General features: G+C 40.2%; 1 protein-coding gene across 15 annotated transcripts in view; it reads right to left on the bottom strand.

Annotated features, from left to right (window-relative positions):
* The window catches only part of ERC1 (ELKS/RAB6-interacting/CAST family member 1), a 530,185-nt gene that overhangs the window by 233,866 nt on the left and 282,287 nt on the right, over window positions 1-14,032 (bottom strand). For 6 of the 15 annotated variants that reach the window (XM_034780724.1, XM_034780743.1, XM_034780749.1 and 3 more), the window contains 2 exons: window positions 5,678-5,809; window positions 668-721 (listed from right to left, as the gene is read on the bottom strand). The exons of 3 other annotated variants lie outside the window; for them this stretch is intronic. In XM_034780724.1, the coding sequence (XP_034636615.1) occupies window positions 668-721; window positions 5,678-5,809 (186 nt within the window). The remainder of the gene's footprint in view (window positions 1-667; window positions 722-5,677; window positions 5,810-14,032) is intronic. 6 more of the 15 variants (XM_034780758.1, XM_034780774.1, XM_034780781.1 and 3 more) reach the window with 1 other exon arrangement.

Here is a 14,032-nt window from a genome sequence, read left to right as displayed (position 1 = left end):
CCAGGCGGGCAGCTGTGAGGAACTGCAGCACGGACCCTCCACCTGTTCCAAACTAGTGCCCTAATAATTGGACCATCTTTCCTCTCTCATTGGAGGGAAGGTATGTAATCTCTTTTGTCCAGGTTTGTGAGATTAGCAAGACTCCTGATTCCGGCATATTGAAAAAGATCAGATCTGTCTTGTAATCTTCCTGCATTACTCTGATCCATTATCAGGACCTCAAACTTCTGAATTATCCTATTACTCAGAATGGTGAAACCATCATTCAGTCTCTTTCTGTTTCCCACTCAGTCAGTCTGCTGTCAAATTTGAGTTTTCTAATCTAAGCAGGAGTGGCCATGATGGAATCAAAAGTCTGATTTACACCCAATTGTTCTGGTGTATGTAAGGCTGTGGTGGCTCACTGCAGTTGGTTTGGGACCACTGTCTAGGCACCAAGTCTGAGAATTCTGTATTCCTGAGCAGGTTAATGGAGTGCATAATACTTGCAAAATAAGTATAATTTTTACTTACAGGGCATTTAGAAAGATCTATAGTGAGCACTACTGTACAGCAGAGAGGCACAGCACATGAGATGGCAGAGAGTACGGCTAGACAGGACTGAGGGTTAACACAACAGTATTAAAGAGAAGGGGGAGGGATGTACGTAAATGAGGTTTCCTCATACCTTGAGCCATTTAAAGCCAAAATGGTTGGCCTTATGCACTGTTTCATTTAATAGCTTCAGACAGGCAGAGAGTTGCAGAATGGTAGAAAATAAGATGAGCAGAATATAGGGAAGAAAAAGCATGCAATTAAAAGCAAATTACAATCAGTATGGTCAACATTAACATTTAAAAAACCACAAACATATATCACGCTTATATCCAATCTAAAGCTGACATTAACGTATTATCATAGTTGCAACACATAAAAGAATCTGTCATTAATCTTCAAAACAAAAACAGAATCCCAGACTTGTAAAACTCTCAATTTTCAGAGGGAGATTTTTTCATAATTTATATAAACCTCCACAGAATGGGAAACAATGAGGGCATTTTTAAAGTGAAGAAGGGAATGTGAGAAGGTTAAACAGCTGAAAGGAAATCCCCTTCCCACCTTAGAACAATGGCTACTTGCCATCCCTCCCCATTACCTAACTGCATTTAATAGATACTGAAGCAAAACATTGTCAGGTAAAATAGGACAGGGCAGTTGACTTGGTGCTACACAAAGTCACTGAGTGACAAGGTTGGTTTTCTCTTAATACTGTCTGCAAGTAACATAGCATTAGTTAAGGTCCTCTCAGTTTGCAACCTTGCTGGAAATAAAACACAGCTGTCATATATGACCCTGCTAGGGGTGTTGGTCGTCTCTCCCATTCCTGCCACTTCCCACTCCTCTCTCCTCCCCTTTTTCTTCTTTTCAACAGCAGTGCATTCAACCCTTCTCTTCCCTGTCATCTACCGCCCATCCAACTCCTTCCTATCAACCCTCCTTTGCTTTCAGATCCAGGCTCTCTCTCTCTTCCTCTCAATCTCCCACATGTCCTCCGTCACTAACTTCCATGTTACCGACCCATCCAACCCCTTGGCTGCGCGTTTCTTCACCTTCATGTCTTCATTTGACCTGCAGCCCTGGTTCAACTCTCCCATTCACCAAAAGAGGTGTTCACTTGAGTTGTTTTTCACCAAGCACTGCACTCTCTGTTGCTGAGTTCCCCCTCTCCAACCATCACCTGGTCACTTTTAGCATCGCCCTCCAGCAACCCCCATCATTCCTTGCCACCTTCCGTGCCTTCCAGTCCACCAGCCTTGATGGCTTCTCATTTGCTCAGAATGATCTTCACTTGATCTAGTTGTTGATTCTCTCCATGCTTCTCTTTCCTTCACCCTTGATTCTTCTGCCCCTCTCTCCTACTTGTAAGTTCTCACCACCATCTCTCAGCCCTGACTCACTCCCAACTTTTGCTTCCTCCACTCCTATTCTTGTGCTGCAGAGCATCTCCGGCGGAATTCCTTTGACCAGACTGACTAGAAATCCATTCTCCCCTCTTTCAGTACTGACATATTCCTAACTAAACAACTCTACTTCCCCAGCTTAAATGAATCCACACTTGCAATCCCAACTGCCTTTTTGCCACTTTTGACTTACTCCTCAAACCCTTCACTTCTCTCTCTGATTACCTCCAAGAGGAAAATTACAAAACTATGTGACCTTCTCCCCGCAGCTTGCCTTTCCCACATATCTCTCCTCCTTCTCTGTCATAGATGCAGAAGTTTCTCATCTGCTTTCCTCCTGTAACCCTTCCACTTGCCACATCCCATCTCCAGATCTCCCTAATGCCCACCCTCATCCCTTTGCCCTTAACCTCTCTTTCTCCTCTTGCTCTTTCTCCTCACAATACAATCACACTTCAGTCTCTCCAATCTTAAAAAACCCACCATTGACCCCACTTGTCTCTCCAACTACTGCCCCATCTCCCTTTCATCTGTAAGCTCACTGAATGTTCTGGTTACAATTGCTATCTGGTATTTCTCTCTTCAATTCCATCCTAGACCCTCTCTGATCCTGCTTCCACCCCAACACGCCACTGAAACTGCTCGTGCCAAGGTGTCTAGTGACCTCTTCCTAGCCAAACTCAGAACCAGTATTCCATCCACATCCTCTTTGAATCGTCAGCTGCATTGACACTGACTATGTTCTTCTTCTTGAAATCTTGTCTTCCCTTGGATTCTGTGAGTCCGTCCTCTCCTAGGTCTCCTCCTAACTCTCCAATCTCTCCTTCAGCATGTCCTTCAGAGGATCCTACTCATCTCCCCCTTTTCCCCTGCTTTCTGTGGGGGTTTCACAGAGATTTGCTCTTGTCCCTCTACACTTCACTTTTGGGTAGTCTCATTCACAAATACAATTATAGTCTCTATGCTGACAACTCAGATCTACCTCTAATCCAGACCTCTTTCCTTCTGTCCAAATTAAAATCTTGGCTTCTGACATCTCATGTATATCTAGCCATCAGCTCAAACTCTACATGGCTAACACAGAGATCTTAATCTCCCCTCCTCACTACCTCCTCTCTCATTTACTATGTACACCACCACTATCCTGCCTTTTTACTAATGCCAGCAACCTGAGTGTCTTCTTCAACTTGGACCTCACTCCAGGTCCTCACATCCCCGCTATGTCTAAATCTCGCAGATTCTTTCTGTGTAACATATCTAAGAAACAGCCTTTCCCCTCTATCCACCGAGTTACAACTCTTATGCCAGCTCTCATCATCTTGTGTCTCAATTACTACATCGTTCTCACTGACCTTGATAAATGTAATTGCATACTTCCCCCGCACAATATCCATTCTGAATGCTGCCATGAAGATCAGTTTCCTAGTCCACTGCTTTGATCACAGAATCATAGAACTGGAACGGACCCTTGAGACATCATTTAGTCCAGTCCCCTGCACTCAAGGCAGGACTAAGTATTATCTAGACCATCCCAAGGTGTTTATCTAACCTGCTCTTAAAAATATCCAATGATGGAGATTCCACAACCTCCCTAGGCAATTTATTCCAGTGCTTAACCACTCTGAAAGAAAGTTTTCTCCAAATGTCTAACCTAAACCTCCCTTGCTGCAATTTAAGCCCATTGCTTCTTGTCCTATCCTCAGAGGTTAAGGAGAAGATTTTTTGTCCCTCCTCCTTGTAACAACCTTTTATGTACTTGAAAACTGTTATTGTGTCCGCCCTCAGTCTTCTCTTCTCCAGACTAAACAAACCCATGCTTTTCAATCTTTCCTCATAGGCCACGTTTTCTAGACCTTTAATAATTTTTGTTGATCTTCTCTGGACTTTCTCCAATTTGTCCACATCTTTCCTGAAATGTGGCGCCCAAAATTGGACACAATACTCCAGTTGAGGCCTAATCAGAGTGGAGTAGAGCGAAAGAATTACTTCTCATGTCTTGCTTACAACGCTCCTGCTAATACATCCCAGAATGATGTTTGCCTCTTTTTTTTTTTTTTTTTTGCCACAGTGTTACACTGTTGACTCATATTTAGCTTGTGATCCACTACAACCCCCAGATTCCTTTCCGCAGTATTCCTTCCTAAGCAGTCATTTCCCATTGTGTATGTGTGCAACTGACTGTTCCTTCCTTAGTGGAGTACTCTGCATTTGTCCTTATTGAATTTCATCCTATTTACTTCAGACCATTTCTCCAGTTTGTCCAGATTATTCTGAATTTGAATCCTAACCTCCAAACCACTTGCAACCCCGCCCAGCTTGGTATCATCTGCAAACTTTATAAGTGTACTCTCTGTGCCATTATCTAAATCATTGATGAAGATATTGAATAGAACCAGACTCAGAACTGATCCCCGTGGGACCCCCACTCGATATGCCCTTCCTGCTTGATTGTGAGCTATTAATTACTACTTTCTGGGAACACTTTTCCAACCAGTTATGCACCCACCTTATAATAGCTCCATCTAGGTTGGTTTGATATGATTTGTTCTTGACAAATCCATGCTGACTCTTACTTATCACCTTATTATCTTCTAGGTGTTAGCAAACTGATTGCTTAATTATTTGCTCCGTTACCTTTCTGGGTACTGAAGTTAAGTTGACTGGTCTGTAATTCCCTGGGTTGTCCTTATTTACCTTTTTATAGATTGGCAGTATATTTGCCCTTTCCAGTCCTCTGGAGTCTCTCCCATCTTCCATGACTTTTCGAAGATAATTGCTAATGGCTCAAATATCTCCTCAGTCAGCTCCTTGAATATTCTAGGATGTATTTCATCAAGCTGTGGTAACTTGAAGACATGTGTACACAACCATGTCACCCTTCTCTTCGCATCCCTCCCATGAATTTCCCCCTTCTCAACTGCATGAAATATAAGAGACTTGTCTTCTCTTTCAAGTTCCTTCAGGGCCTATCCCTACCCTACCTATCATCTTTCATACCAAGATGTCAACTCCCACCCGACTCCGGCCCACAATCCCAGTCTCTATCATCCATTTGTTATATTTTCAATCAAACACCTTCAGGCTTTCTCCCATGCTGCCCCTCGTGATCGGGAGGAGCTCCACATAATCATCCACAAAACTAACACATACTCTTCCTTCAAAATCCTCCTTAAAACTCCTTTTCCATTATGCCTACAAAGAACTTGACAATGGCTAAGATGCTGGTGTGCTGAGACCATTGCCTATCATGCTGACTACTAATGTCTCATTGTTTCTTTGTATCCCCATTCATTGTCCCTTGTCCTACACTTAGATTGTAAACTCTTTATGACAGGGACCATCCTTTTGTTCTGTGTCTGTACAGCGCCTAGCACAGTGGTGTCTTGTGTCTATGTTTAGTGCTCCTACGTGCTAAGGTAATACAAGTTAATAATAATACAACATATATAGTACAGTGTGTGTGAACACGTTTACACACAGGAATATATATTCGATGTATACAAGTCAGAGAGGAATGTCACACCAACCTCTCTTTCAAAGCACTGAACACCACACACTCATTTAGTTTCAGGAAAGGACAAAAATGGACCCCATTAGTTAATGTCTGCACAGTGGTTTAGGATCCCCAGATGGCAAGGTACTATTCAAGAGCAAAGAATGATTACTACTACTTTATTGTCAGGCTGTACCTCTTACATGCCCAACAGCAACACCAGTGACTGTATAAGATTGCAGACCTGTTTCTCAGCATTAGTCCTGGCTGATTCCTCTTGTGCTAGCACCATTTCCCGCTCTGCAGTTATCTGCACACTCTCTCTCAGCGCCTCTTCCAATTCTTCAATCCGATCATCCTTTTTACGCAGGTTATCCTGGAAAATGATGGGAGACCAGGTGAAGTAGACTAATTTGGAAATAAGAATCAGAGCCCATTAACAACCAAGTGCTATGCCAACTAAATAGCTGCTCTCCCTCCCAGAGTGCAATTCCACATCAAAATATCTTCGCAAAAAAGGAAGGAAAGATGAAGTGAAGGAAGAGGAGGAGGAATTGCATAATACAGTGAAGGAAAAATCTAGCAAAGCAAGACAGATGTGCTTGCCCTCTGCAACTGTGGTACTACAATCCTTTCAGATCAGACAGCACAGGTATGAGAGGGTTGTTTGTAAAGAAAAGGTTAGTGTGCAGTTCCAAAGAAGCTTAATAGCCAGCAGTGGTGGGACAATAGCAGCATTTGGATTCCCTCATGCACTCTCACTCTCACAGGCAGGTGAGGCAGAAGGGAAACATAGCATTGCAATTTTGCAATTCACCATGTCCAGATGGAAAAAAATATTTTATTGTCTGAAGCAAATGTTAACCTAACAAGAAAACAGGACAAACATCTGTATAGTTTCAGCCAAGTTTAGCTTCAGTTTTTCATCAGATACTGTTGCATGAAAAACCCACTTGAAGTTCTGGTGGGAAGTCCAGTTTGGATTTCAGGCATCTGAAGTGTAATATCCCCATACACTTCATTCTTTGATTAAGAATTCTTCACAGCTGCAAGTTTAGGTGTCCTGCATATATTCAAAGGCCACTGAAGTGCACTACAGGGTCAGGAGGAAATATCAAAAACTATTTGTTTACACACACAATGTAATTTGGAAAAAGTAGTATCAAGGGAACTGAATTCCAGCTTTTACCAAGAGAATCTGCTCATATGAGATATTTCTGACAGTAAATGCACATCCCTGTGTTTGGAGTGATGGCTTGGCTACAAGATTGAAAAACAAGCCACTTTAGGCTGGTCAGGGTACTTTGATTTCTTGAAGTGTGGCAGCCGCTGATTTAAAAATAATCAACTAAAATAAGCAAGCTGGGGACACATTCTATGCATCTTTGGTGTTGCAGGCTATGTTAGCTCACACAATCACCAGCATTAGAGATCTAATTTTAAAGTAACCACAAGGACTTCTTAGACTGTAGTAGACCTTGTAATGGAGAGACCATACTCTCTCATTCATATGAATACCTTGCTTCTCACATCCCACTTGCTATTTGATAAGTAGCTGAAATGAGGGAAGAAGCGGTGGCAAACCTATGCCTTTGTTTTCTGTCCTTTCAGATCTTGGTGTTGAAATCCTCCCACTGTTCCTCTGGAAGTATTTTACAGCACACAAAGTGTGAGGAATAACAATTGATTTTGAAGAGGTTTGGTTCTGAATCCGCCATTCTGATAATGTTACTGCGTTTAAAGAAGGATCTCATTCCTAGATGTTCATCTCCAAGGAATTGGGCTGTGTCCCCCACAAGAGCTGAGCAGTGCAGACTGATGCTGATTCTCTCTCAAGCTTGTCACTTCTAATCATCCTGTTCCAATACAGCTGTATATCAGCCTGCCAAGAGAGCTGTGCGGATCTCTGGCACCACTGCCAAGAGGAGACAGTCTAATGGGACCTGTCCAGCCAGCAGGAATCTACAACACTTGGCTGGCTTTCAAAAAGGTATTCAAGATACTTTCCTATAGTGCTTGCTGTTCAAAGAAGAATGTAAATGAAATGGATTTACAGGGGAGCAATGGCCAGTTCAGTTACAATAGAGTTTCCCACAAAACTAATGGACAGGTTTTCACATTAAAAATTTATGTTGCATGAGTAAGATTACACCCCTTGTTGAGTCCTTTTGATGCACTGATAAAATCTTCCAACGTTCTAAAAACTACTTAGGGGTTTGCAGTTAGTCAACTCAAAGTCTTCCCCTCAAAAAAGAATGAAATAGTGAGTTCTGAAAAAAAATCTCACCACAGAGTATTAAATCTGCCAGGCTTGAAAAATGTCAATGTTGTTGACTACACTCTTTCAAATCTTCTCCCTGGTTAGGCTGTAGAGTTTGGGACTGTCCATTCCATTTCACTGCACAGGATCTGGTAAGGCCCATCTAAACAGCTGTGTGCAACTGGAAAGGGGTTTATAAGAAGGAAGTTGGCATATAAAGTTAAATCTAAACATACATGCTCTTCTGTGCCCAGACAAACATTTACAAGCTCCAGGTACCCAGCCTAGTAAATTGCTCCATTCAGAAAAGTAAACTTTGGAGGACAGAAATAAGAGCTATTGGGTCCTATTGGTGATGCCAGAACAGGCTGGAACAGCACTTTGGTACTTGCATGTGAAAATCTTTGCTGCTGTGTCTATTTGGAAACTGCTATTTGAAATAAATGTGAGAAAGATATTTTGCATATTAAGGTTATCAGCAAAATCTCTACAGCATGTGTTTAATTACTTTCCCTAAAATGCCACTCAGACATTCAGGCATCCTCTGAAAACATTTATGCAGATGATGGAGTGCTAGGCAATACTGAAAATGCACAGTGTGCATTCGTGCAAACAACTGTCAAAAAATCACCCTCTTCACCTTCAGCATATGAGCCACCTACAGTCTATTCAGTAAGTAGAGTTTAGTTATAACTTTGTTCTTCCAGTCTATCAGACAAACGTGCTGAGAAAAGTCATGGTAATTTCCTCTAACTCATATTCATTCCACTATGAGCCTTCCCACCTGTCCCTATAAAACAATGTCAATGTCAGAAATGAGTAGCGGAGCCTGACAAACCCACACAGTACTGGTATTCCAAAGCAGAGCATAGTGAGTTTTTGTTAGACTACAGCATTAATTATTCTGTTCCTTGCTCCTTGGTCCATCAACATTTTTTTTGGTCCGAGTTGTTTTTAGATGTAAAACATGGAACTGGAGAGAAGAAAAAAAGAAAAAAAAAAATCAGTTCTGTAGTAAGTAGAAAAACCAAGTGATAGATGGGGCCCTTTATGGGATGAAAATCTCTCTTGCAGATTTTTCTGTTTTGCACCTAGGTATCACAATGATTGGGCAATTTATAAAAACCTAAAGAGAAATCTCCAACTTTCACCAGAGAGTTGCATGAAAATACAGGAGGAAAAAGTCTTCTTGTGCGAGTTTGATTTTCATAATAGTTGATATATGGGGGTCACAAATGGATTTAGATATTGCCCTTGAAGAAGGAAGAAATAAGAATGCTTTGCACTTTCAAGTGGATCTGAGTTGAATGGTGAGTGACATTTGCTTTTTGGTGCTTTGATGACAAACTTGAGTAATATTTAGTAGTTGAGCGAAGTGACAAATGGATAGAAATCAACATTTTTGTCCTCTGCAGAAACATCTACCACCTCAGTATTCTCCACCATGCTAACAATACTAACAGAACAGTTATAAAATGGTAGAGCAAACTGCAAAGTACAGAAATTATATGTAAAATGTTCCCCAAGACCATCCTTACAGAAAGAAAAGGAGGGTTGAGAAAAAGACAGAGATGGGAGCAGGCCTTTGAGTAGGTCAGGCTCCCAATTCTGGGATCACAGTCTTAGGCTGAACCCAACTGTGGGTTGTTTTTATTTTTGCTTTCTATTTACATAAAAATGTTACTTTCAGTAACCCTGGGGAAAAAGATATTACTGACTACAACTGTCTTTTTGCTACTGAATCACTCCACTGGTTTATAGTGCCCTTGTGGAAAAAAATATCAATTTTTAATTCTATGGATGTCCTGGGAAACCCAAGATGTATTTCTACCAGCCACCCTCAAACAGCAGTCGTATATAGGAGGAGAATTGTCACAACATTACAACATGATCAGAAGCAAGACCAATACATCTCTTTGGATAAAGGAAATCAGATACAGGGCATGGCCCAATGTAGTAAAAGAAAAATAACAATCACATGATTTTTCAGATGCTCATACATCAGACAAGTTAACTGATTCACTGGAGTAGTGGATTGGAGGGGAAGAAAAGCTGTCTGACAAATGCATTCATTACATTTTGATATTGATGGCAAAACTGCAGGTACATAAAATAAAAACAAATTGTCAGTGCTTCTCCCTGAATTATACAATGCATCATTTGGTATTTTGACCTGAAATAAGCTGAAGTCCTGAGAGTTTTTACAGATTGACAGTAGTTCCTGACCAACTCTAAGAACACCATTCAGAAAATGCTGTTAAAATTATGCTGAGAAATTCCTTCAAAGTGTCAGTGTGCGTGCAAGCACACGCACACATATATAAAATAAATAGGAAAATGTTTGAAATGAAAACTAAAAAAATAAAAATAAAAGAACCATAATTTAAAATGCTTGACAGCAGAAGTTAATGAAACATAGAAAGAAGAAAAGAGTCAGGAAATTCTGCACTACTCAGAACAAAATCTCTACATCCACCTACCTCAGTGAGACAGAAGGGGGCGGGGGGGGGGGCGAGGAGAGGATAAGCCTCCCGCCCCCCACTTCCAGATAGTCAAATATGTCTATAAAATGTTATGCCAAAGCATGTGATAGGAAACGTGTTTTTATCACCAAGAATTAATTACACAGAAGCTGACACACATGTTAAGCATCACTAAAAAACACACAGTGGCCAATGTGGATGGAATAAATACAGATGAAACAAATTCCATTGCTGGAAAACAACTGAACTAAGTTTGTGAACTGAAAGAAACAGCACAGAAAAGCAGCAACAATTACACACAAAACTGTAGCCCTATAATAGCTTGTGCACTGATTAACAACAGGCAACCATATCTAGTGCCAGAAGAGTATAAAGCCCCACCAGTGGGTCTGAGATCAGAGAAACATCAATGAAGTCGAAGTCCCTTTTGGGGTAAAATTATATCAAACAGAAGTAATCCTAGTAGCAAAATACAACATCTAAATGCTTCTCCTTAAAATATATATAAATTGAAAAACCCACCAGGAATTTACAAACTGGAAAAGAATAGGCATACTACTAGGAAGACAGACTAATTGTATACATAATCCAGTCACAATACCCTGTTTGGCCATGGCACAACTAGTGTGAACCAATTAATTCTTTTAGAGTTCAAGGGGGAAAAAACAAAACCATTGAGAATAAAACTAAAATTAACTCAAGCACAACTTTATTCTTCACATTCCTGGAATATATTCACCCTGTTTTGATAACTCATTTGGAAAATTCTTAACAAAACCCATGGAAGGATGCACATTACTACTGCAGCCTCAAGGATCGCGGCAACTAGGTTTCAGAATATTATGCAAGGAATCTCCAACAATTGTGTGGGAAATCTGCAGTCAACCTTTGATTCCTTCAGTGTTTGTCCCCTTAGGTATCTTCTGTGCTATCTATCACTCAAAGTTGTGAGAATTTTTAAAAAGCCTATCTCTGAAAGCGGATCAGCCATATTCAACCTCAAGAGTAATCTAAAGCACAGAGAGCTTTGTATGTAACAATGGAGTAGGATCCTGACCAATGCTAACAGGTCTATTATAAGGTTCTGTACTCCCCATATGCCTTGCTTCCCTCTCTGGATTAGCCTGAAAGTGGATTTTATTGCACCTTAGAAACTGGAAGAAAAAAGAAAGAGAGGTAGCTGTAGATAAGTGTTAAACGGAAGGCCGAGAATCAAAGTAAAAGGAAGAACAGGTTAAATAAGTCTAGTAGAAACTGACAATTTCTCTCTCGTATAGCTACCACGCCTTGGATACTTCTTTCCAGTTAGTTTAAGTTTGGTGCCCGAACACGAATCAGAATGGTATGTTGATATTATATAGGTATTTCTCACTAGTAAAAGCCTAGACAGACTAAAAGTTCATGCCAATACTAACATCCAGGTTTACCATTTAGCAGTTCATACAGGATGCCAACAGCTTTAACATTTCACTTCAGCTGCTACAAATTACCACTTCGGTATTTGTTAAAGCCAACAGGGGCCATGATTCTGTACCACCACACTGGGTCACTGCCTCACCTATTGACTGACAGCCATTGCTGAGATTGCAGCTGGTAACAATGCTCTGAAATGAGCAAATAAGGCTTCCGTAATTGTGTTTTTGTGGGGGATAAGTGGGGGTAGACTACTGTAAAAAGATTTCATCACCTATAAATCAGAAGTGTGACTCAGACTCCTAAATTCCTGTGGGTTTAAGGCAAAAGCAGGAACAGATGTAACTAACAGCACTACAAAATATTAACGAGAAGCTCGAACACGTAAGTGACTTTCCTGATGACCCCACACACCCTGCTGAACTCTGCTTCCTGACATCAGTCCTGTCATCATCATTGTACTAATATATCACAGTAGTTGTAAGACACACCTTCTGCCCCACTTCCAATCCAAACATTCAGTAAGAAGAGAGCAGTCAAAGAAACAGGCATGGAAAAATGTCTAAAAAAGTTCATTCCCATCCTCCCTTACTTAAATTAAAAATAAAAATACTTGTTGGTACAGTAATTCTCCAGAAGTGTTTACACAGCAATTAAATGGCTGAATTTACTGAGTCTCTTCGTTTCTCAGCTACAGACAACTATTTCAGAGGGTTTCACATTTATCACCCCAGACAAGCAGTTTCCTCCCCCTTCAACACTCCATGTCCCTTTCTGACTCTTCACCATAGTAAAGCAGCAGATTTATTTGTTAAGACTGAAGAGCTGCTTCCTTTAGAGCAAGCACCACTTACCAGATAGGACTAACATGTTAGGAGGAGATTAATGCTAACCTCTGTTCATTTTCCTTAAAGTAAAGAGACAGTAATTCCTTATTACCTTTACCCTACGCATTCTTTCTCCTCCCTCTCCCATCCCAATAAAAGTTTATTAAAATCATTTGATATGTCAGAATTCAATTACCAACAACCCTCATTCTTGTTGGGGGAAAAAGAAACAACTGAAGACAGATGCATCAATGAAGCCAATTTCAAGAAAAGCAACTGTTTCGGGTGCAGACAAGATTCTGTTACACACCAGATTTTTTTTATTATTATTCTAAGGAAATGCTTTTTCTTAAACATTAAAAGATGTCCTTTCTTCTCTCAACTCTTTTTTCAGTCAGTGCACAGATCAGGATTGCCTCAACTATTAAAAACTGAAGTCATGACAAGAGATGCATTTGATTCTAAAAATAAAAACCACATACATTTATATAGTCATACATTGTGTGTATAATAATGAACATTATAAAAAAAATGTCCTGCATCTCAATCCAGTTAGATCAAACAGTATCAAGACTTTTTTTTTTGGTTTGGTTTACTACATAATAACTAGGTATCATGCCTCTGGCCAATAGTTTAGTAACCATGAGCATAATTATAAGATGAAATAGCTTTTTGTTCAAAAATAATAGACAGACATTTACATTAAATAAACAAGATAGGCTACAATAATACAGGATAATTAGATTGCGAGTTTCTTGCATTGCTTTGGTAGAGAAGTCCTGCTTCTCCGTAACTGAAAGGGTTCTGATGACATTTTAGTTAAGATTTGTTTTCTCAGGCGCTGATCCAAAGCCCATTCAAGTCAATGAACATCTTTCCATTAACTTGAATGGGCTTTGGACAGGTCTCTAGATCTTCCCTGGCAGTTTATGTTTGACACCAAAGTCCATCTATTGTTCTTGATATAGAACTCAAAAGTGTTCCTGATCTTCAATGGCACGGCCACTTGCTTTAGAGGCAATATTAGAATCTCAAATAAATTAGGGCCAATTGTTCAGGAAGAAAATGAATGATTTATAGGTGCTGCATTGCTCAGTTGACTTAATCATGCAGAATACCAACCTGTATATGAACTGTGGATCTGAGCACAACACTGAAAAGGCAGAGTTAAAAATTGGATTTTTAGAAATCAGAATAATGAAAAATCCTGAAAATGCCCCAGAAGATGGACAGGACCAACAGAAGACACTAAGGTGGTTTTCTTTTTGGTCATTCGTGGTGAATTTCCCAAAGTATTTGGAGAAAAAGTTTATTTTAAAGACATTTTCAGCTGTATGCCATCCAGATTATGTAAATGTATGTAGATGTCTTTACCTGGGCTATCAGGATTACATCAGTATGGACCAGAGAAAATCTCTTGTAATTCTGAAAATATTCCCTTTTTGCACAACACTTAAAAATGCTTATGTAGGTGGACTGGACTAAGAGGAGAAAGAAAAATGTTTATTTTTCCCTCAGGTGATAGTACACTCCTGTTGATCTAAATGGCCTGAGGGATATCTGAAAGTTTTGGATAATGGGGAGTTCAGATAAACTAAAGCAATGTTAACTAACAC

The sequence above is a fragment of the Trachemys scripta genome, chromosome 1 (genome assembly GCF_013100865.1).
Source record: "Trachemys scripta elegans isolate TJP31775 chromosome 1, CAS_Tse_1.0, whole genome shotgun sequence".
Taxonomy (NCBI): Eukaryota; Metazoa; Chordata; order Testudines; family Emydidae; genus Trachemys; species Trachemys scripta.
Note: the sequence above shows the minus strand (reverse complement) of the source record. Positions and strands in the feature narration are given on the sequence as shown.